The following is a 25291-nucleotide window of genomic DNA, read 5'->3' as shown; positions in this document are numbered from 1 at the left end:
TAAGGATGATGTTTCATTGTTGGTTTGGGTAGTCACCCCAGGTGTTTGATCTCTTGGGTCCATTGCAAGTCTTTCTGTTTGTGCGTGCTTTTCTCAAAAAGGTACACAACTGAATGATTTTAGACCCAAAGTAAGACAGAAAGGGCCTGGTGTGTCTGAAGGCAGTGACAGCTTCAGCTGCTCTCAGCAGATGTGTGACAGAGTTCAGGTGGTTAGTTTTAGCAGCAGCAGCAGGGTTACCGGTCAAAGGATTTTTCCACGGAGAACCAGAAAGAACAGCACCGCTAACATCCCTTGGGTAGGTGTCTCAATCAGATCTGGCCCGTGTCAGGATGTGTAACAACAGTTCTCTTTCTCTCTTTGGCTCACTCTCTCTTTCTCTGTCTCACACACACACACACACACACACACACACACACACACACACACACACACACACACACACACACACAGATAGCTCCTCTTCTCACTTTCTCTTTCCCTCTCTCTTTCCCCCATCAGCTCATCTGATAGTGCTCTAACAGTCTCAAATGGTTCCCAAGAGATGCATCATCTCTGCACACACACACACACACACACACACACACACACACACACACACACACACACATCCTGGTCCACATTGATGGGTCGAACCGTTTCCTCAGCTTCTGCAACAGCACTTCTTCTTCATTCAGAGAGCTGCCATTTTTGTTTAAAGAGAGGCACAAAATAGTGAATTTCTGCCAGGGTGTAAAGATTGTCACAGGACCAGTTGTGGTATTATAGCTAGGATGGAGAATCCTAAAATCAGTTACCTGGTGCTTGGATTGGACAATCTTGTCTGCATTTAGAGAGATACAAGATTTTGCAATTTACAACACAAATCATCATGATTAGCCAGAATATATACTGAACCTGGAGTGATGACGATGCATCCTGTTAATGAATACAGAGAATATACTGTTTGCCACTAGTACTGTGTCCAAAACATGTAGACTCTCGATATCTAGTCCATAGGATCATTTGCTTGGAAAAATTTTCCAGAAAAAACAGGATTTTTCTATTGACTCTGTAGTTGGATGGAAACAAATAACGGGAGCCGTCATTTTGCTGCTCTGTATTACAGAGCCAATCACAGCCCTGACCAATATTTAAGCTTTAACATTTAGTTTTAAGATTTGGAACATCATCAGACTGTTTCACCGATGCCTCACACACACACACACAGACACAGAGAGGGACTTAACAGTGTTATGTATGGCTTCATCCTATCCGTATAGGCCATAATCACCCTCTCTCCATCTCAGTAAGCTCATGCTAAATGACCAGACGTCTCTGGCTGCTGCCATGATTTGTCTCTCCGGCGTGCCGTACCTTACCCTCCCTGTCTCTCTTTCCTCCCTCCTTCTCTGCTGCCATATGTTGTGCCTGTGTGACCAGCCGACGTGTCAGGCCTGACTAACGCCTTAACGGCAAGGCTGACGTTGATTTATTTCCTCTGAAATCTGGGGGCCGGGGGTAATAACACAGAATGACATTATTTGTTTATCAAATCCAAGGCTGCTTTTCTTGGCAGAGTCAAGATGTGACAACTTGATACCACCACCGCTGCATTCGCCACACACACATATCCCTCCCACAATTTGTGATTGTGCCATGATTAGAAGGTCTGGCTAGTCGCTTAACCTTATCCAAGGGAATGTTTTTTAAATCTGACAGAGCAGAAAGCGGAGGGAAAAAAATAAGACTGAGATGAAGCAACGCAATTAAATTGTCAAGGCACAGATTTAACCCCGCAATTTGGGGGCCAATTTATTAAGAATGTTTTCTGTCTGAACTAACTGGATGCTACTCCTCTATCTGCAGAAAGAGAGAAGGAAAGAGGGAGCAAAAAGAGACAGTGAGAATAAACAGTACTTTAAATACCAGATGACCCATTTAATGGGAGATATTTTATCTTCCCACATCCAGAGTGTCTGTCACATGTTCTGCCTCTCATTTGGAGATAACGGCGGGGCTGTTTAGTCTGTTGAAACTTCATCTTGGTGTTATTTAGTGTTTTGGTCTATAATTCTGGCACTTTCACAACACAGTGGTTCGTTTTAGGATGTAAATATGCATTACCCTGAAAAGATTGTTAAAAGTTGATCCCCGGAAAATTTGCTCAGGAGCTTGGAATCCTCAAGAAGCAATTAGAAGATTTAATGTGGCTATTTGCCCCGGTGTGCAGAAGTAGGTGTTTGTTTAAAACAGCACCTTCACCTACCGTTATCAGCTGTGTGAATAGTATCTCCTGGAACACAATGCTGTGCTGTGGAACTCAATAAAAGAGTTAAAGGCAAGGACAACCTCAAAGACAGCCTGCCTGATAACAAAAGGGCCTCACCTAATAATGAACGACTGAGTTGGCTTTCTTTTACTCTGACGTGGGGAAGCTGGGGCAAAGGAGGGGGAAGAGGAGCTCTGCCAGCCCTTGCCAGCATGTTTTATGGCTAATTGAAGCATTTGGAATAAAACAGCCACAAAATGGCACCCTTTAGAATTGGAGTGGGGTTAATATATTGTGATCCCACAATTAGCCCAGTATTGTTAAGATCTCTTTAATTCGGTGAGGTCCATTAAGCGGGGTGGGCGAGAAAGTGCTCCCACCGAGACAATTTTTCTCTTCTCCCTTTGTTCTTCCTGCCCTCTTTTCCTCTCAGCAGCTGCTGTAGTAATCAATATAAGTGGACATGGCCGTCAGCAGGTTGCCAGGTTATCTCGGCGTCACCCCCTTTGGGTGCCATAGCTCCTGAAGTCCACCCACACACGAGATTTTGTTTATAAATATACAAGGGGCAAGTGAGTCATTGGTTGTAGATTGAATTTGGTGCAGAAACTCTGCAAGGTGGGGTCCTTAAACTGGCATAAAAAAGCTCGCCCTCCTGGACAGAGGTATTAGATCATGCTCTCTCCAGGGTAGACACGATCACTGAGGTTTGCTCTTACCCCAGTTTCTCAAATCCCCACTTGGCCTATGAGTGCCTCTACTAGAGCCGCAGCAGCGGCTGCAGCATGATCGTCACGACTCAGGGTTTTACAAGTGTCTCTTTCAGAATATGAGAGTCCCTTCTGGGTTATCTTTGGGGATACAGTGTGCCAATGGGAGCTTGCCAATTGGTGGAGGGTTTTGAAACAGGATTGAAATCGCTACATTTGAGCCTGCCACAGCCTCAGAAATTCCCCAATCCTTTCCAAACCATGACATAATGAAGCTTGCACAGCCCTCTCAACTTTTAATCTAACTAGTGTCACACTGTGGCACAGGCTGCTATTTCTACAGAATATTTAGGTTTGAACCGACTCGAGGTGAACAAAGCCCCACCCAAATACAGCATTGCTTAGATAGTTGGTGAGGTTGGACCTAAACAGATGGCTGGCTCATTAAAGACTTATTTGTGATAATATAAAATGATCCTACTTTCAATTTCTCATGCAACAATATATGTTTGGGCTAAGAAAAGGCTCCGCCTTTATCAGCTGTTAATACCTACTCGCTTAGTGCTCAGGTAATAACTTGGGATGCTGGAAAATGGGGGACATTTCAGTAGCATAGGGTTCCAGCACAGTGGATTTGAAGCGCCTTGCAAGTAATTAAACAGCATGCCACCTCATACAGAGCAATTTCCTGCGAGGCATTTGCTTGCCAATGCGGCATAGCCCCAGTCTACGTCGTGTTAGCTCTGTGAAATATGTCCCCTTTATCATTTTTTAATAATGACTGAGTGTTCATGTTGTGAGGAGAAAATCTACTCAATGAACATCAGATTAACGTTTTCCTCACTGTTAGCTAGCTAAATGAACGTCTACGATATCTGTGTCATCTTTAAATAAAAATTGGGGGGAGGGGGGGGCATTAAAATGGCTGCTATCGCATTGATAAATCCAAACCTGCTCCAAAAAGTGCCATCCGTGGTGGGTGTGTAATTATGTAAAATCAGTGGGGTAGACAGAAACAAGTGGGTGGGTAAATTTTGTGCATGTGGGAATCTGAGTCTTCTGAGGTATAGTGTTGGTATCTGAGAGGTTGGTGGCCCCCTTGGCATAATGATGGCCACACGCCGTTGCCGAGCGATGATAATCCTGCCATGTGCATAAAGGGATTTGTTCTTGTTGGGCTGGCCACAGAACCTCCCGAGGTGACGACGCTGTTTATCTTTCCGCTGTCTTAAAGTCCCCTGGGCTTTTATGGCCCTGGAACTTACAGTTCCTTTTGTCACTTGTCACTGTGCAAAGGCACACCCGTGCACACACACACACAAAGCACAAGCTGTGTTACTCTCACTCTTAATATCCATTCTCACTATTCTTGTTTTTGTCTCTACACACATGCATAGTTATTATCACCAGCGAACTTTCAATGTTGATAGTTGGCAGCTCACATCTCCCTTACTCCCTCACTGTTACTATCCATCTCCATATATTCATTGCTCTGTCTCTTCATTTCTCACACACAGACGTATAATCTCTACCATTAAACAGCCAGCTGCAGCAAGCACACAACTCTGGTACATCAAAGAGGAGCTGAGTGGCAACAACGAGCTTTATTTTTCATGAAATGTTGATGGTAACTTCCCGCCCATTGTGAACATCAGCTGTCATTCCAACATTTTAAAAATACCACATTTATTTAGCATTAGCGGGTGGTAATTCGCCTTATCTGAGGATTGCTTGCAAACATCTTGTCGGCAAGCCGATCGTCTGTCAATTCTGCGGGGGGAAGAGAGAGGACAGTCAACATACGCTCATTGTTTCTTTTACCCCCACAAACCCCTATATACTGCAGCGCACCCCAACCCGTTCCTGTCATCCCTAGATACTTGCTACTTGTCAGCCCTGGTAATGGGTTTCTTGGGGGAAATATTATTTTGGTCCAGTAAGCTGCATGCTTAAAATATGAGTGACAGGCTTGACTCACTTGCACAGGGAGGGAATTTTGTTTTTTAAAAGGCTGCCAAAATAGAGCCAGCTCTGCTGCAAACATTTTCTTAGAAAAAATCTTCCTACTCTAATAACAATGAAAGCCCATATGCAACCACCCACCACCTTTACTTCACTGGAAAAAAGAGAGATGCAACTCTCCTGACTAAAATGTCCTATATTTCTTGTCTATTTCTTCTATGTTCCCCCCCCCCCAAGAAGATAGATGAAGAAAATGAGGCCAACTTGCTGGCAGTGCTTACAGAGACCCTGGACAGCATCCCGGTGGATGAGGACGGATTGCCTTCGTTTGAGGCCCTGGCAGATGGGGACGTGACCAATGCCAGTGACCGGAGCTGTCCCTCCTCCCCTGACGGCTCGCCACGCACCCCAGAGCCTGAGGAGCCTTCCCTGGTAAGACCAACAAGTTATCTTTCTCTAGAGTCTCCCATCACCACCACCCCAGGGTCAAAACATGTTATTCCCAAGACATGACCTCCAACCCTGCGCACACTGTTGCTGTTGTGCCAGTCCATGGCAGACACCAGTTAAGACTCTTCAACAAGACTGGACACCAAAAGTGGCCATTTGTCTGTTAGACTTCTGCATTTGGCAGTGCCCAATCCACAGTCTGCCACATTTGCCACAATGTATTCACTGTATGTGTAGTGAAAGCCTGCAGAGATGCAGATGCAGTGAAGAGGGATGGAAATGGATCAGTGTGTTTGCTGCTCAGTGCTAATTATATAACAAGTGCTATTGCGGCGCAAATTCAATGATATAAACATTGTGGTGGGGCCAACTACGGCTGACACAGTGCTTTAGACCCTGAAATCAAGCCGGCACATAATGAAAGTATCGCAGGAATAGAAATCCATCTCATCTTGTCTACTGTTAGTGGGTCTCATCTAATCGCCCTGTGTCCGAGTCTTCTTTTTTGTCAAAAAGACAGATCTCTCAATAAGAAGTCAGCTTACCTTTGTGCTGTTATTTTTACACATAACCATACCATATGGGCATTTCTCTAGTTTAAAGGCTTTGACCTAAAATGTTATGTTGAGGTATAGTCCATTTTATTCCATGCAGGTCCCTTCCAAATGACCTTTAGTCACATGCCCGAGTGTGTTTATTCCATCACATTAGAGAAGCCTGGCTTTGTGTACACAAAAACACCTGAACAGGAAGAAACAAAAAGTTTGACTTCTGTCACATGCAGAACAAGTCAAGCTTTCTGTTTCTTCCTGTGCATCTAATCTTTTAAATATGTCAGCTATTTTTGTATCTTTTCTAACTGCAGTATTGGTCTCTTCTGGTTGTACATTCACAAAGCACAGGCTGTCTAATTGAAAGAAAATAGTAATCTGCATAACCAACGCTCAATTCCCCCTCCTTCACCACGTTCTCTTGTTCTGTTTGGGTCCATTCACAGCTGAAGAAGCTCCTTCTGGCACCCACAAACTCCCAGCTCAGCTATAATCAATACACAGGTGGCAAGGCACAGAACCATGCAGCCAGCAGCAACCACCGGATCAGACCACCACCTGCCGTCGTCAAGGTAGACACACACACACACACACACACACACACACACACACACACACACATTCACACGCTGTTTTGCTGCTTTTTCACTCCTGTACACACATTTTTGTTAGTGTTTGTTCATCTCTTTCACTCTGTTCTTGCTCTGTCTAGTTTCTTGCTCTTTCTCTCTCCCTCTCACACTTTTCTTGTTTTGGTGGCCGCCTTTAGAAGATGTTAGACTACTGCTCTAGTCTGGTATCCCAGGGGTCTATCTCGTAATGAAAACAGGCTGATTGCTGTTGGGCTTTCCAGGCGAGGCATCGGCACCGTTGTCTCATTAGCTCCACCACTTATCCGCCTTGGTATGGTGCCTGTTGAAAAGAAAAAAAAAAACATCGACAGGCACTCTTGTGGGAGAGATTGATGCCTTGAGACAACAAGATCAAAATATCAGACTTGATGTTCTCATTAAACGGCTCTCAAAAGGATTTTTTTTCTAAAGGGGTGGGGTTGGTTAAGATTAATTTTAGTCATTGTAAATGGGTTTATGAATGTGAATAAATAAAGTATGTGATTACAGTAATATGTTTGCGTTTCATGTCAGAACGTGACATACTGAATGTTCAGTGTTATGTACAGCTTACAGCTCTTGATGATCTCCTCTTGTTTGGGGGGGAATCTATGTTTTATGCTTTCCCTAGTGCTTAAAATCCTCTGAATGTATACAGCATCTGTATGTGATCATATTGTGTGGTAAACACAACACAGATTTGTGTGTGTTGTGCATACTATGTTTGCACATGCAGTGCGTCAACCTTCCTCACATAGTCTATTTTCATACTGTGCCTTTGAGTCATCCATTTCTGGAGCACAGCGAATGAGGACTCCCAGAGGACATGGTACAGAGTGGCGCGGTGGTGCTCGCAGGGCCACGCAATTAAGATGATGGGCGGACCGCACTCCCAACATCGCCTCCCAGACAGTTGGGCAACCACTGTGCTCAGGCAGTCTGAGTCCCCCTTTCAGCTTCTCTCTGGCTCCATCATTTCTACTTTTGATTTTGTGCCAACAAAAAAAAGCACTTAACATTTCTCACAACTGAGTAAAACTTTTTATTTAAGCAAACTAAATAATTTTTCTCTCTTTTTCTCTCTCTCCTTCTCTATCTCGTTGGGCAGACGGAGAGCCCCTGGAATGGCAAAGCAAGAGGGGGCTCCAGCCAACAGAACCGCCCGGTGAGGCGGCCTTGCACTGAGCTGCTGAAATACCTAACAGCCACCGATGACATCCTGCTCCACACCAAAGCCAGTGACGCCAAGAGCACCTGGGGGGGTGCCAATAGCAGGGACAAGAGTGGCCTGGGTCTTGGTGCCTCTTCCTCTTCCTCTTCGCCATCCTCGTCATCCACATCCTCGTTCTCCTCCCTCTCATCAATCTCTTCTTCCTCTTCCTCCACCACCTCCAAGAAGAAGTCAGCTGTACCATCTCAGCAGCAGCAGCAGCAGCAGCCGCAGCAGCATCACCAGCGAGGTGAGAGCCGGGCTGCAGGCGAGTGTAGTGTGGCTGGTGTTGGGGCTGGGAAGTGGCAGCGTTGCACTCACGATGCCGGGGTTAAGGAGTCGGAGGGTGCTTCTATCCCTGTCGGCCACAGAACCTCCACCTGCGGCCATGCCCGCCCCAAACTGGAGCACGGGTCGCCCAGTGAAGAAGGAAGGCCGCCAGGCGATGCTGGCCGCCTGGCCGCCGCTAGGTTTATTAGGTATATGCATTCTTATTCCCTCCCTCCCCGAGAGGTGAGTCACAGCTGTGAGCATTGCCGAGAGGCTGCGGGCGCCACTCAGGCTAGTGAGGGCTTTGGCAGGCAAGGCCGTAGAAAAGGTAGTGGTGCTAGCCGTGCACCTCATAGGTACATCACAGTGACAATTAAGGAAAGAGATGAGAAGCCGGGGCACCCTTTACTTAGCCAGCTGCTCACCTCCAAACAGAGGCCTGCTCAATATCGAGCTCACCTACTCCCACCAAAGATCACCCCTTTACCCAGCATTCAGAGCAAATCAGCAGGTAAGAGGTCTGTGAGCCCAGCACAGGCTCCCTCAAAGGTGGAGGAGGAAGAGTTGGGAGGGACCACTGATTGTAGAAACCGGGGAGTATGTCAGCTTGAAGAGCCTGACTTAGGGTCCCTGTTGTCACCTCTGGCCTTAGACCTAGAGAGCTGGGTTAACCAGCAAGACTCAGGGCTAGACATGGGCTTTGGACTAGAGCTCGGGTGGCTAAACCAAGGGCTCTATGGGGAGGATGTTGACCGTGATGATGATGATGATGATGATGATGACCATGTCATGGGCAGCCCCACTGCGGTGCTCTCCCAGGGCCAACCAAGCCCACTCTTCCCACATACTAGAATTGCAGAGCCCGCCCCTCCCTGCATCATACAAGGGCAAGGGCACCCACACAGGCAGGCACTCAGCGAGCACCCCGACGACCAGGGCCTCCTGTTGTTAGGTAATCATGACTGCATCCCCCCCCACCGGCCTTATCTCTGCTCTCTCTTCTCCCTCTCCTGCTCTAACCACTTCCCAGTTTTACTTCATAACTAACCCCTATTCTAATTTGAATCTAACAGTCATTCTGAGAACATAAACAATTACAACAAACAGCCTGCTAGCCAATGCTTTTTGCTAGTCCCAAAGGGATTCTTTTAAATTTAAATAGAGTGCAATTTTTCAAAAAGGAGGGGGTGGGAAAAGGGGCGAGCCTTGTCTTGCTACTGTACGTCTTGTAGTCATAAAGTCGCCCCTTGAACCGTTTTTGGCTGATTGAGCTGAGTGTGCTGAATATGTACATTTAGACTCAGAGCCCGGGTGCTGCTCTTTAGGTCGTGCTACTAAAGCCATGTTCCCTTAGCTGGAGCACAAGTCAGCCAGAGCCTCGGGCAACTGCACAAGCTTCCTTGACTCTCCTTTCTTCCTTTTTTTCCCCTCCTCTGCTGTTGGTGCATGTGATTTATGACTTTTGTGTCCAGAGAGAGGCTCACCCACTGTCATGTGTCTTGTTTGTGGCATCGTCTCTTTATGTCTTTATTCCATTTGTTGTCTTGAGCGGGGTATGTCTTTGTCTAGACACCTGTGAAACACGTACCATCACTTCATCCTGCCTCACAGAGTGGACAGTCTATCTTAAGACAATACATTGTTAAAACGGGGTCAATCTAAAAAGATAGGCTTTTCAGAATAGTGTTCATAAAAAGACTTTCTAACCAGGTATGGGTGTGTTTGTAGTAATAATCACATTTAATCAGCCAATTTGAGATTAATTGTTGCAGAATGTGGATCTGTTCTCTTCTGCCATGAGTGTTATACCTAGGTCAATAATCACCCATGCTCCTTTGTGTTCTGCAGCCAAACCAACCACCTTGCCACTTCCTTTGACCCCAGAGTCTCCAAAGTAAGTGTGAGAAGTTTTTCCACGTTATTCTAGGCAAAAAGCAACAACAAACTACAGAAAAACAGCCAAAGCCAAAGAAAACTATATAGACTAGAATCCAAGTTGAGGCATTTTTTGTGACTCATTTCCATTTCTTAGATCACAAAAGCTTTTGAAACTCTTACGTTCACCTGACAAGTAAAATGTTGCAATTTTTATTTTTGTCTTCCAGTGACCACAAGGGATCACCGTTTGAGAACAAAACCATTGAACGCACATTAAGTGTGGAGATTGCTGGAACCCCAGGTAAGCACACTTTTCTTATTATTTAAAACATGTAGTTATATTATTATTATTATTATTATTATTTTTAAAAAAGTCTCACCTCCCTGTTGTAGCTAGAAATGGGTTAACTTAATCTTGATAGTTCCATCACAGTTCAGAGTTCAAGGGGAGGGCATAGTATATATGTGCCTGAGTATTGATTAGGCTTTCCAATCTCTTCAGGGTTTATTAGCAAACCCCTCCCATCCTCCACCACCTCCCCTCCCCTGTTACTGAATAGTTAATATGCTTTCCTCTTCCTCTATCAGATCCTAATGCTCTCTGACTGACAGACACATCATAGGGAAATTGAAATGGCAGTGTGATTGTTTTAATTGGTTTTGCGGTGTAATTCAGTTTTGCCTGTATGATCTGTGCCGTCCTTTCCTTAGGCCCCTAGACATACAGGCAATTCGATCAGCTGACTGGGCAGTCAATTTCCAATGTTAAGACTTGTATGCAAAGGATGCTGTTTTGTAAATGGAGTCAGCGTGAGGGTTTTTTAAGCATAATTATTGACATCATCCTTTTGTGTTATTGAGTTATAGTTAACTGCATCAGAAGAAAACTATAGACAGAAGGTAACTGCAAGACAAAAATGAAGCGAATGCCAGCGAAAGCTGCAATATTGGGGTTAATATCTCTCTATCTCTCTCTTGATGTCAGTAATTACCCGGCTTCTTCCCCAGGATTAATCATCTAAGGACAATAAAAACAAAATGGCTGCCCTTCAGCCTCTCGCACTGTGTGATGTTGCACTGGCCCCTTTGGGTATCCCATTACCAGCAGGGAAAATTGTCCTCATACATACCTCATGTCTGCCCTGCACCTTCTACTTACCTCTTGGAGGGGGGATGAAAATGTGTGGCACATCAGACCCCAAGAGGTCTCCATTTGTCCCTTTTGACCGCGGTCAAAGTGATGTTTAACCCTTTGTGTAGATAAGCTTTTGGGGTCAAAGGGGACGCCGCCTGAGACCTACAGAAGGGTAAGAGCAGGGCTGCTTAGGCTCTGGGGCAATCAAGCATGGTTAATATTTCTTCCTGTTTTACTGCACGTGGGTGAGTTTATTGACCTGTGGCCAATCCTGGGTGTCCGTTCTGTTCCATTGCATCCATTTTACACGGTCAAATAAAGCCCTTCACCTGACTTTACTGTTCTGAGTAAATTTCGGATTGAATATTAGCAGGAATGTTATTAGTCCAGAAAGCTCCAGGTTACTGAGCCCCTTTCTGACTTAGGGATTAGCTTTTGAGTCTCGTGCTGCCTGAGACAGATGGATATAGATCCCAGTAAGAGGAGGTGAGAGCTTTGAGGTCCGGAGTTACATGCAGATTTACAGTAACATTCCCCTACAGTAAAGATAATGGTGGTGTTACTGATAACCAGATGGAAGTTAGCCAGGTGGGTGGCGCCTTCAAGGCAGGTAGACAACTCACTGATGGAACTTTCCATGAATTGCTGCCAGTGACATATTATTATTATATGCCTTTATGATGAGTTGTAGTAGTAGTGGTTACTGCTTCATAGAAAGATAAAAGTAATTATCAGTTGAACCTGTACATCTTGTACTGAGCCAAATGATGTTGAAACAAAATCAACTTTTGGACTGTTGGCTCAGCTGTGTGTTTTCTTGACAGCTCTCAGAGAAGTACAGTAAAGGCTACAAGCAGTGAGGCCCCCTGGGATCTGACTGTTCTGGCCTAATCTCTGCCAAGCTAATAGATTTACCCTGTGCTGCCGTGTTGTCTTTAATTACTGTATCTCATGACACTTGGTTGATCTGTGTGTTTCTATTTGCATGGCTTACCGCCGGATCAACTCTTTAAGCGCAGAGTTGTTATTCGCTCCAAGGTCTCCTTGCAATATACAGCTGGACGAGAAAAAAAAGATTATAAAACCCGTCTCTTTCTTTCTGTCTCGTTCACTTGCTTCATTGTTTTCTCTTCAGTGGCTACATGATTGGTGTTTGTGTCTGCGGCTCATCCATCACTGGCAAGTTTGACTGAGAGGCACATATTTATCTAATTCTGATTTATTTCACCCCCATCGCTAATGGCTCCTAGTTTATGACCTAACGTGCACATTGTTTTGGACAGATGGTGCTTCATTGGTGAAACAGAAGTTCCTCAGGCATTTTGTAGCACCCCCCATATCCCTCTCTCCCTTCTCCTTTTAATCGCTAATTTTCATTGGCATAATGCATATATATATATATATATATATATATATATATATATATATAATTTGTTTGTTTTTATATTTATTAAATGTGTAGGTAGGTGTGTATGCATGTGCGTTTATTGATATGTATTTATGTATTGTTGTGGGTGATTTGGACCTTGAGTTTGTAATAAAAGTTTTGATGATATATATACATACAGTGTATTTATAGTGATATCACTGTATCTATATCACTATCAGCACTGAGAGAAGGGGGGAGAAAAGTGGGGAAAGAGGGAAGTGGGGGTTTGCAGTCCTACATAGACACATTCAGATAATAAGTAGGATGATAAGCCGTTGGATCAGGCATTCCAAACACAGCAAATGGTTTCAGAAAGTTTAATATTTATGTATCAGGCTCCTGCACTCTTTTTGCCAAGCTGTCTTTCCCATGCATACTCTAACACTGGATTTGATACTAATAGCTGTCATTTGGTGCAATTCACCAGCGAGGGAAGAATGATGTGCATTATAGGAAAGGCAAAGACGGAGCGTAGGTGTTTCAAAGTGCCTGAGTTTGACTCCAGCGAGAGACTGTTAGTGACGCGTGTGTGTGTGTGTGTGTGTGTGTGTGTGTGTGTATGTGTGTGTGCACATTTGTTCTGTGCGAGACAGAAACAGGATAGGATGCTGAGAGACGGAAAGGGAGAAATAGAGATTGATCCAGGGAAATGGCAGACAGGAAGAGAGAAAAAAAGGAGAATACAAGACTAAAGGAGAGGAGGGAAGAGAGAGAGAGAGTAATGGTGGCGGCTGTTTGTGTGAGTGCATTAACAATGCTATAAAGTGGGCTCATCTCAGGACTTCCCATATAACTGCCATCTGTCTGGTTGTAAATCTGTGGAAGGGTAGGGAAAGATGGGGGGAGGGGGGTCACAGGCAGTAGGGACATGCCATCTGAGAAGAATGACAACCCATTCGCCAAAACTTCCTGTGCTTCCATACATAGCAGCCATCTCGCCATGGGACATCACCAGGCGTGCTAATGTGTACATTAAGTGTTGTGTCATATCTTATTACATTGTTTCACAGAAAAGGGAGATGGTGCTGGGTAATCTAACATGCACAACATCATGTCAGTGATTATTTTTTTCGGACCGATAAAAAAGTATTTGGTTTTATTCAGATGAATTGGCTGCTGTCCAGTGCAGACATTTATGTGAGGCAGACAGAGATGTGATACATGTACTTACATTTTTTTTCATTGGCTGCATTTGTCCTCTACACGGTTTTGTCTTATGTTTTTTTTTTTTTTTATGAAAAGAGATCTTTCCAAGGTCAGAGAGGAAGGGGATGGCAAGTCATCCATATTACAGCACCACCGTATTAAGTTACACCAAGCATTACATTAATCTGTCAAGATTGCAATAAAATAGAGATCAGGATTAGGCCAAGTGAAAGTGAATATTTTAATCAGGCATGTATCTGTGTCCGTTGTCCATAAACTGACCGGGAAGTTTATAGATGAGTGAGGGGTGGGGGGGAGAGGGGGATATTTGGGGAGGTTTGCATTATGATTCCATTTTTATTTTATTGCCCCTCCACCAACCTCTGTCTTCCTCTCCCTTTGCAGGTCTGACACCACCTACCACGCCCCCACACAAAGCCAGTCAAGAGAATCCTTTCAAAGCATCGGTCAAAACCAAGTTATCTTCATGTTCCTCATCGGCCTTGGCATTCAAAAGAGCCAGGCTGAGCGAATTGGGCCCCGGCGCTCTGGCCCCGGCCCCAGGTGCCTCAGGCGGGGGCCCCACCAGGAAGGGTCCCGAACAGACTGAGCTTTATGCCCAGCTGAGCAAAGCGTCCACCACCCTACCTTACTCGGTCACCCAACACTCTGTGGGAGGTGGACTTGAGGAGCATCGCAGCACTAGCAACAATAAGCGGGCGGGGTCCCGTAGCTACAGTGACCATGACTATTGCCAAGCATCAGCTAGCACTAAGAAGGACGGAGGCACAGTCACTGTTACCATGACTACAGCAGCGGAAATGATGGTCACCTCAGGTGCCACCGCTGCTCCCATGCCTACTACAGGCAAAGTGGAGGACAGGCATGTCGAATGTAAGGACTCAGCAATTCCACCATCCTCTTCATCATCTTCATCTTCTTGTTCTCCATCATCAGCTTCATCTGGTCCTTTGGCTAAGCAGCTAAATGTTGCCTCTGTGAACGGAGAAGCAGCCCGGGTCCAGGAGTTAGGGAATCAGACCCTTACAAAAACCACCCAGATGCCCTCACAAGAGGCCACTACTGACTGGGACCAACTACACTCTGCTGCCATCAGCCGGAAGCTATTGTGTGACCAGGAAATCAGAGCAGAACTCAACAAGCACTTTGGCCCCCCCTTAAAAGCTTTTTATAACCCGGGTGGCCAGGAGAGAGAAACAGGCAGCAAACCAAGTAAGCCTGCAGCCCCGAAGACCCTTGCGGAGGGAGAGAATGGCTCCGACTCACAGAGGCTGTCTGGCTCCACCTACCTGCACCCAGGGTTCCTGCCCTTTCAGGATGAGTTAGAGCTGGGTGAGGGCCGTGAGAGTCGCTTCCTCTATCCGTGGGAGGGCACCCCTCTGGACCTTCTCTTTGACTGCCCCCCCTGCTCCCCCTCCTGTTCCCCACCATCCAGCTGCTCCCCTTCACGAGGCTCCATCTCCCCACCTTCCTCCCTCCTCCTCTCGCCCAGCAGGCCTTTCTGCTGGACCAGCAGCGGATCCCGCTCCCGTTCTCGTTCCCACTCTGGCTCCCGCAGCTCCTCCTCGCACTACCGGAGGCGCTCCCTCTCCAGCTCACCTGACAGACGCCCCTCCTCCTGGTAAGTCGGTTCTCACACACAAACCTCCTGCTTGTTTTGGCTGAGCTTTGGCTGCTCCCCACCCATGCAGTTTATACAGGGCTTGGAGCTGGCAGGGGATCTAGCTTAGGAGTGTAAAACAGGCCTGATCAGTCGTCAGTGCTGGTGTCAGAAAGGCTAGACCCTGAAGACTCTCAGCATGGGTTCTTGATCTCCTGCTAGTCTTTGCCTTGCCTGGACTAAATGCAGGATAGATTTGGCAAGTGTTCCACGAAGAGATTTAGCGGGTGAGAGAGCCGTGGAATTTGATTCTAACCAAATGATCTGCAGTTGCTATACTAACCAAATTCTGCCTTTTAAACCAGGTGGTACTTGAAAACGATTGGTTGACTGGTGTGATCTCCCTTAAACATCACACAATGAACAAAAGGGAAAACACCCAGAACATGAAACGTGCCAGAGGCACTGGACTTTTGAAAAGTATGAGTTTTAAACTCAAGGCAGGGAGTTTTATTTGAGTGTCTTCTGAACACTCACCCCCCCTCCTCACTTGCTCCCTCGCATGCTCCTGTTTTTGGTTTGATGCCGGGGCTATTGTTTTAAGCGGCAGCTGTTGTTTTTACTGAGTGGCAAACCCTCCTCTTTTACATCCCCAGAGATGAAAGCCAAATCCAGGCTGTGGGAATGTAGTCTCAAAACCCCTCTCAAAAGAGACTCCTATCTTCATATCTCCATGTGAGAACTACATTTCCCATGCTTCTCTTTGATCAGAGCTGAGGGGGTTTCTGTCGGGGTTTCTTTGGTAGAAGAACAGAGGCAAACCGTAGTTACTGAGAAGGATGTGAGTAAATTAAGTTTGTCAGTAGTAGTTCATTGAGTGCCTCACAGTGTAGGACTCCACTGCAGTGACTCAGTTTGTTTGCCTGATTACTTAAAGGTCAGTTTACTCCAGAGAGCCAATAGAATCACTTTGCTCTGCTCGGTGCCCTTGTTCTTGTGCTCTACACCAACTCGCTCACAAATTATACGGTAATAGTCTCAAGGCATTCCATCAGAATCTGACACTGACAAGCTTTCTGAAAACACTGTGTAGGGATTGGAGTCTTGAAATCGACAGAACAAGAAGCTTGTTATATTTTCATGCAAGAAAAGATGAATAGAATTTCAGCAAAATAATTCTCAAAATCCCTCCTCTGTGTTTCAAGTTTCACAGCGTAAGATCCTCGATCTTTCCAAACTGGCACTCTTTTGCTTCGCTGAGTTTTTCCAAACTTCTCTCCCTCCATCATTCAGCCCTTCCTTCTTCAGCAACGCTTCAATAATTAAGCATCAAAAGCTTATGAAGTGCAGGGATACACGCTAGGGTCTACAGTATTGACCATTTCCTCATACAACATAGATAGCAGATACATGTATGTGCTAGCTCAGGTGTGTATAAATATTCCGTACAAAATCATGCACACTTACTGTGGCACTAAGATAGATTAGGAAAAAACAGAATGCTTTTATCTGGAATTAACCCAGTTTTTAACATCTAAATGGGTCTAATGAATATCAAAGAGGTTAATTTAGTTCTCAAAGCCAAGAACAAATTAACCAAGGTGTCACAGGTTTGCAGGAGTCATCAGTATGTAGTATGATTTATTCAAACATTTTTGTCTAATATGTGAGATGAACGTCATTCCTAGGTGTTGCTCGAAAGCATATTTTCATATATTTAACATTTTCTGTTTTCCCACAGGTCTCGTCACAACACAGATCCAAGCACCATTCGTTCCAGGACTCACAAGAGCCCCCACCCTCAGTCTCGATCTCCTCTCAGCCGCAGGCCAAGGTGATTATTTTAAATGAATTATTTAACCTCCAATTTTGTACACTATTATTAACCTTTGTTGAGTCGCATTCCTCAGGTTAGGACAAATGTTTATTCTTAGCAACTTCCTGGCAAAATTCAAAAGACCTCAGTGTAGTGTGCATGGCTGAATAACAGTCACTATAGACACATGCAGTGAAAGTAACTTTCCCTTGTCACCCCTCAGAAATAGTTTGATTTCTCTGCGATTCCCTTTTCACATCAAGACCGAAGCTTTTTCGCAACTTGTCCCATCCACACGGGGGCCATGTGACAAACATGTAGGGCAAATATGTTTAATAGATCATGTTTTATTGGACTACTGACAAAAGAATCTCAAATCCCACTGATGCACATTCACACTTCACTCGTGAGTTTGACGCTAACCCCAGCTGTATAATGATGCTTATTCAACTTAGTGCCTCTGTAGTTTTCCGTGAGCCACTGCAGAGGGGACCATTTCATATGCAGAGAAGTACTGTCACAGTGCAGAGAGAGAGAGAGGGAGAGAGAGAGAGAGAAAGAGAGAGAGAGAGAGAGAGAGAGAGAGAGAGAGAGAGAGAGAGAGAGAGAGACCATCTCAGCACTCGGAGCTGATTTGGCACACACGGGCCTAATGACACCCGACAAGGCCGAGAGTCGCTCATCAGTCGAAAACCTAAAGGACACGTCTTGTGCTAGTCTGGAGTGTGTGTGTGGGGGGGGGGGAGTTGCACTTTCCTTCTTGATGAAGCCCCAACTAAGCAGAAGGTAATGACATGTGAAGTTGTGTTGACAGTTGCAGCTGCCTGGCTCCCCGACCGCGCTGCTCGCCGGCACTCCCGCGGGCCTATCCAGCGGGCTCTGTAATCATAGCGATGGCGAAGACACATCTTATTAGCATGTCCATTTACTTTCCTCCGCAACCCCCTTTCTCAACCATCAGTGGTGAGAAAATAGGGGACTACTCCTTGGTAAATACTGGCAATTGTTCTTCACAGTCGTCAACAGGAAAGGTGAATTTTAGAGGACGAGCTAGGACAGTGATGTCATACGTATCCTTTTCTCCGCAGGTATGACAGCTACGAGGAGTACCAGCACGAGAGGCTGAAGAGGGAGGAGTACCGCCGGGACTACGAGAAGCGGGAGTTCGAAAGGGCCGAGCAGAGAGAGAGGCAAAAGCAAAAAGCAATAGTGAGTCAACTGACACAACCGCCATCTAATTTCCTCCTCCTTTTTTTCTGTGCTTGACTTTACGTCTTTCCTGCCGACGCTGATAAAAGACTGCATGCAATCACTGCTGTGGCACACAAACACAGAGAAACCTCCCACGGACACACACATTACTTAGTACGAGACAGCCTCCAGCCCAGTGCCATGTGCCACAGACTTCTCCCTCCTGAAAGAATGCATACAAAGTGAGTTCCTGAATGATTCAGGCGACAGGCCCTTCCTTTGTATATCCGGGTTGTGTATTTTTAACGTCTCCGTCGTCTGGAAACACTGTCGACTCTTATTAATCACACCACAGGGGTAAAATGTTAAAATAGTGGAAAACAGAAACTAGGAGAGCAAGATGGAGGAAAGGACAAAAAAAGGAAACGGACACTGATTCTCTTGAGCTCTTTTCCTTTTCCTGTATCCATTTCAAAATTCAGCCTGATGTAGTGAATATCACATTTCTCCCCATATCTCCGCTTTCCATGTCTCAGTGTGAAATTACTCAGGTTTCCAGCGGGGTAAGGCTACTACCACCCGTTGTTGAAGCACACATTAAGTGATGCAGTAATGCAAACGTGGCTTGGCATGCATACATTTTCAGAGATGGAAAGACAAGTAATTACGAGCGGTAAAGCTCAAGCTGTCAAACAAGTTTTGGGAGGCCGGGGATTTGAAAGTGTCTCCTTCGGTCTGTCTCTCTCACTCTGTTTTTGCCTCATTCTCTCACTCACACACACACAGGCAGCCCTCAGGGTGCCATCAAGAGAAGACCGCCTATTTATCAGTTGTCAGCAACTAAAGCCCTAATTCAGCAAATACTTTTTTTTTTATCTCAAACAGTATGTAAGCATTAAAGAGAGTGGAAAAAGCATAAAAATAGTCATCTGTAGTTAATTTGTATCTTTCTCGGCTACTCTATGTAAGTCTAATGGGGCAAAGGTGAACTTTGAGTTTAGCACCAGGCAAATGATTTACATACATGTTACTACTACCCTCAAGACAGCATTCAAAATTTCAAGGAGTCTCAATGGACTTGCCCCAGTAATGGAAAGTAAATGAATGAATAAATAAATAATACTAGTGATACACTATATCTCCAGGCTTGTGCTGCGTTATATGATTAGCAGATGCAATTAAACTACTCAAACGCCATAATTGCAGCCTTGTGCCGTTAGTTCCTAAATTATTCGGCTATGACCCCCGCGTCCTCTGAGGTTAAAGGAAATCCATGTTTTTTGCCCCGTGGCTCAATCATGCTGCTCTTAATGCTCCCTGTCTTTTGGATATGAATACCCTTACAATATTAACTCATTAACTTGATCATGCCCAGTTTGACTCCCAGACTGGAAGTAAAAAAAACAGGCTTTTCTGATATATGGCTGAGTCACACCAAAGCTTTATTTTTAGACTTCACAAAAGAAGAAGCGGGCCCCAAACTTAAGACACGGCATCATTTGATAAAAAATCACTCTGCCTCTGGTTGATGAGTTGCAGAGAGAAAGAGGAATTGTAGTGCCAGGGCGGATTGAAGGCAACTTGCAATATCAGATAACAAGAAGCAGGCTAAACCAATCACAGAGGAACACAACAGACAGACAGACAGACAAGAGGGACAAAAACGGGAGTTGAAAGTCGGCTGCAGTATCCACGGGAGTGATCAAGACCAATTCATTAGGGCTCGGTGACGAAAGAGAGGGGAAAAGGGAAAACAGACTCCCTCTTTTAATCTCCTTCCTCCGCTCTGTCTTTCCTCTTAACGAGCAGGAGGAGAGACGGGTGGTGTACGTGGGGCGACTGAGGTCCGACTGCACCCGGACAGAATTGAAGCGCCGCTTTGAAGTCTTTGGCGAAATTGAAGAATGTGCAGTGAACCTGAGAGACGATGGGTAAGGCCCCAGGACTTTGTGTGCATGTGTGTGTGCATCTTTATGATAGTCGGCTGTTAGTGTAGGGTGATATGGAACATTTATTTGACCATTCCTAACCTCTGGATGTCATGTAATAGGAAAAAACCCCGCTGTTACTGTTGAACTCAGAGCAGAGGCAAGCGTAAGACAAAGACAGAGCTTTTGCAGTTTCACAGCGTCTCCTGATCCATCTAGTCATCAGCCTGTGGAGCCCCAAAGATACACTTTTATTGATTCTCTTTTGCATATAAATAGCGTGTTCGTCATCTAAGACAAGACCCCCCCCCCCCGTCCAGTTACTGTTGCCCCACAGCACCACTCTGACGTATTGTTTTCTATTCTTGACCAGGGACAATTTTGGCTTCATCACGTACCGCTACACTTGTGACGCCTTTGCCGCCCTTGAGAACGGACACACCTTACGCGGGTCAAACGAGCCTCAGTTCGAGCTATGCTTTGGCGGACAAAAGCAGTTCTGCAAATCACATTACACAGACTTGGGTAAGTGCAGCTTTGTTGTTCACTCCATCAGCCCCCTGTAGCCATGCGGTATATTTGCGTAGCTGGGAGGACTGTCAGAGAAATGAGGGGGGAAAAAAAGGCTTGAGTGATGCTTCCAGATAAAAAAGAAAGAGCCATCTCTGTGATGCTAACAATTCCTACAGCCCTGAATGTGTCCATCGGGCATTCATGGCTCAAAGGGGCAGAGAGTTCAGGGGTCAATCTGTGAACATACCAAGAATAGAGCTCCATTTCCTCCCTGCTGGTAGTTGTAGTATCTTAACGAAAACAAGGCAGACTCCATTACTCATGCAGAAATGAGATGCCTGTTTCTAACTTGTTGATACGAAACGCAAGACATTAGGGCAAGAGATAGCTCTTAAAAGCATGTGTGCAGATGTGTTTTCGTTGGCTGTTGGATATGTGTGTGTGTGTGTGTGTGTGTGTGTGTGTGTGTGTGTGTGTGTGTGTGTGTGTGTGTGTGTGTGTGTGTGTGTGTGGGAAACACTTTAAGAGCACGGCGAAGAGGAGGGAGGAGTAGAGATGAAATTACGAGGAGAAAGGCGTGGTTGAAGAAAAGACAAGAAAAGAGATGAGGTGAGGAAGAGGAAGGTGGGAGCAAGGTTGAGTCCCAGCAACCCCTCCTCCCTCTAGAGTGAGGTTCCATCTGCTGCCAGCTGTTGCAGTGCTTAAAGGAGGTACAGCCTTGATGTGGCAGGTAGGGGCTGGTCATTTACATAGAGGGAGGGGCCACTGTGGAAGCTGTGGCAGAGTTCATCTAACATAAGTGATTCCTTAGAGTAAACATGCATGTATGTAGCCGGTGTATACAGCTTCTATATTGATCAGATTCATAAATCTTAAACCAAATCTGTACTCTGATTTTGATAAATAGGTTATTTTGATAAATAATGCAAGCTATCAATGAAATCAAGGCCTTTTTTTCCTGGCATGATGTCTCACTTTTGACATGAAGACTTTTATTTCTCTTCTGTTAGTTGCAGAATTAAACTGGTGGCGATAATTGAGCTGGCTATATTGAAACTTAAGTGAGATGCCCTTCTATGCCAGGTGTTGCACAGCCACAAAAGATAATCTCCTCCATTTTATGATACAAGATCGATACTGACTCTTACATCTGCAGCCAGTCTTTTCTCTGACATTTATTTACTAGCAAAATGGGAGGTCAGGAATGTATAATGCACTGCCACAAGAGGGTCAACGGGTCACTCAGGAGAAAAAGAGCACTTTCCTCAATAAATGAAGCGGTTACTATACATTTTCAAAGCACATGCTTGAAGCTATCAGCTTTTAAAGAGAGGACATGATGAGAAATTGACACACAGAGAAACAGTTGCTAATCCTAAAGCCTTGAGGATAGACATTATGCCGAGATTGACTAATCAGTCTACTGAAATGGAAAGGCCTTCATTCGACTGCCTCTTTGTCAGGAACGGGCTATTTCTGGTCGTCCCAGTGCTGATAGACACACAGGATAAAGAGATTGAGAGGAAGGGAGGATCTTATAATAGTGTGGTATCCAAACCTCTCCCAGTCTTCTCAATCTTGGGAGGCTCTTGTTTCTTTTTTTGTGTGTTCGGAGACACTGTCCATTAGTTTTAAGTAGAGCACCGGGGGATTTTTCATCCCTCAAGGTGCGCAGTGTGACACAATCCAGCCCTTGGCCATTGCATTAGATCACGACTGGTGTCTTCTAGCTGCCATGGTCATTGCCATTTCTCAAAGCTCTTGCAGTGTGCTGCTGGGCCCTTGGGGGGCCCCATTTGTGAAGCTGTGAAGCTGTTGGCAGAGATAAGATACTCTTTATGTATTATCAGGTTGATCAGGAAAAATGGGACCTATAAGACCGACAGAAGGATATGCTTTTACATTGGTTGCCTCCGTGTGAAATAAGGCACTTTTCCTACCCGCATTGTTTGAATTCTTTGGTAGTGGTTAATGGGTTTCTATGTCAACATGCAGTTATGGATTGCGATGTATTCCAATAATTTATTGTGGCCAGCCAAGAAATCTTTTGTACTCCTAACCCCTCGTAAAAAAATTTTTTATTTTGACTCTGGGCTCACTGCATTATCCTTTTTATTTTTTAAGTTTATCAAATTTTCATGTTTTTGTGGAAATTTGGCAACCCTACACTCAATGTAGCAACGGATGTGGAACTAATTATTTTCTTTTTCAGGTACATGCAGATTTATAAACTCTTAAGCTTAATAGCAAAGCAACAATCAGATTAACATTGAGCTCCACATGACGTGTGCAATAATGTTGTCAACCTCCTTGTTTTTAGTGCATTTTCAAAGAGATCTGCTCTGCTCAACACTGACCACAATTCTCGTTGCCGCTTTCAGACTCCCATTCGGACGACTTTGATCCAGCCTCCACAAAAAGCAAGTATGACTCCATGGATTTTGACAGCTTGCTCAGAGAGGCCCAGCACAGCCTGAGAAGGTAACAGTTCAGTGGCACATGCTGTCGGTCACAAAGAGGGACTTCTGATACCTTACTGTTGTTTCTCGCTCCTTTGCCGACGAGACTACCAGAAGTTTCACACTCTATGTCAGAGTATATAAGAATAAGTCTATAGACCTATATCAATATAAATGAATATAACAAAAATAAAGTTTACATGAACATAGCTGCTGAAGAACTGGGAAAAGACATTGCATTTTGGGAAAGCCAGTGAACCCTCAGAACCTGGTGCACAGGTTTGGTGCACTCTACTGCTGCACAACCGTCAGTGAAAGAAGAAAAAAAAACATTCATGATTTTTTTCTCCAAGCACTACAATGCCCACCATTCTTTTGGGGGTGAAAACATGCAGCTTGTTCAGCCAGATTTGTTTTCTTTTGCTGTTGATTTTTTCTTTCTTTTAAATCTGATGTTTGGATCTAGTGTTACATTACAAGCAAGAGTGTCGGGAATTGTACCTCGGAGAAAAAATTCTCAAGGTAACATTGTCGTCTACATTTTAAGGAGAAATGTAGACGTGTATTTACAAATACTATAAAAAGGAATATTTTTTATTTTATGTACATATCAGATAAAGTTCTTTATTTGTTACAGCTATGCACTGTAAAACGCAGCCTTTTTTTAAAAAAGAGGAGAAAATTTCTTAATTCCGAATGTCTATCTGTAGTCATTACAATACCGTAAAACATATTGTACACCTACATGATGTGTAGAAGACATGATATGATTGTAAAAAAGAAAAAAAGATATGTCCAATTGCTCATTTTGAGGGAGCATGTAAACAAATGTCCTTTTTTAAGTTATTTTGTTGGGTAAAAAAAAAACAGTTAACCATGTATAGTTTTCTCTGTTTATAAAGTTTCTCAATCAGTGTTTTTGCTTATACAACCAGTGTAAAATGCATTTTTAACGTGTTTTTCATGATTGTAAAAAAAAAAAGGTACCCCATTTTTTTAATTATTAGTTCTGAAGCAATCTATATATATATATATATATATATATATATACACACACACACACACACATATGTATACCGTATATGCAACCCAGTTTGATTTCATTGCTTTGTATGGTTACCCTTTTGATTACCTTCACTGAAAGAGAATAATGCATTCAAATCAGTACAAACACATATTTATCTATTTATTTTAATATTTGAATCAAAACTATTTATTGGCTCCATTTTCCGTGGCGTACCTCATGAAATTTATTTACTGTCTGTGTTGTCCTTTGATTTGTGTTATTTAACTTCCAATCACTAGACAGGGTGTACAATAAACGGTTTGGTGGGGATAATATTACCTTCTATGCCTTTCCAAAACAATCAAAACATTCAGCTAATCACTCCAACAGGCAGCCCCTCATCATTTCCACTTATTTCTGTCTCCACTATCAGTCACATCTGCAGCACATCGCTGGTCTTTCTTTCCACACAGATGCAGAACATAAGCAATAAAATGATTTTGCAGGAATTTTGTTGTGCTACTGTAAACACTTGTTCGTCGCTCCACTCACGCTTGATTATGTGAATGCCAAACAAAAGTTTACAATTTCCTTTTCCTGAATTTTTTAAAGATCTTGTATTTGATGTACAATGTGTATATATATATAAATATATATATATATATATATATATATACAATGATGATACTACTAATATTATTCACAAAAATTACAAAATGATTAATAATAATAATAACAATGATAATAATATAAATGAAAGAAAAAAACTATATAAAAAGCAATAACTTATTTTTCAGAGTTGTATTTTAGCTCCTATTGTTGTGTGATTTTTGGACGTGACCCATTACCCAGTCGCTGGTAGCTAGGAAGACTCCATTCCAGTGTCTTGGCATTTCATCCCTGTGACATCACCCTGTGCGGTAGACACTTCAATGTCCACTTCCCACTCTTCCCTTTAAGATGTAATTGAGTCTATGTGATTGTAATGCACGCATTACCTTGTGACATCTGTGCAAACGTGACTGACTCCTCACTCCACCCTGTGTGTAAAACGTGTGTGTTTGTTGTGTAGTGCATGGCTATTACAGGATGGCCGTCGGTACAGTATATACCACTTTGGATATCTGCCTCTCAGCTGTCTTAACTGGCAGATT

At 44.2% G+C, this 25291-nt stretch overlaps 1 protein-coding gene across 1 annotated transcript in view; it reads left to right on the top strand.

Annotated features, from left to right (window-relative positions):
• Positions 1-24100, top strand: part of ppargc1a (peroxisome proliferator-activated receptor gamma, coactivator 1 alpha) — a 35511-nt gene extending 11411 nt beyond the window's left edge. Inside the window, exons 3-13 of the mRNA XM_028564706.1 lie at positions 5161-5355; positions 6371-6496; positions 7644-7995; positions 9864-9909; positions 10121-10194; positions 14009-15245; positions 16966-17058; positions 18129-18249; positions 20041-20162; positions 20533-20684; positions 23054-24100. Of these exons, the coding sequence (XP_028420507.1) occupies positions 5161-5355; positions 6371-6496; positions 7644-7995; positions 9864-9909; positions 10121-10194; positions 14009-15245; positions 16966-17058; positions 18129-18249; positions 20041-20162; positions 20533-20684; positions 23054-23157 (2622 nt within the window). The 3' untranslated portion in view covers positions 23158-24100. The remainder of the gene's footprint in view (positions 1-5160; positions 5356-6370; positions 6497-7643; positions 7996-9863; positions 9910-10120; positions 10195-14008; positions 15246-16965; positions 17059-18128; positions 18250-20040; positions 20163-20532; positions 20685-23053) is intronic.
• The last annotated feature ends 1191 nt before the right edge of the window (positions 24101-25291 follow it).

Source organism: Perca flavescens, chromosome 19, assembly GCF_004354835.1.
Source record: "Perca flavescens isolate YP-PL-M2 chromosome 19, PFLA_1.0, whole genome shotgun sequence".
Classification (NCBI taxonomy): domain Eukaryota; kingdom Metazoa; phylum Chordata; class Actinopteri; order Perciformes; family Percidae; genus Perca; species Perca flavescens.
The sequence above is the reverse complement of the archived record's forward strand: the minus strand, read 5'-3'. Positions and strand labels throughout refer to the sequence as shown.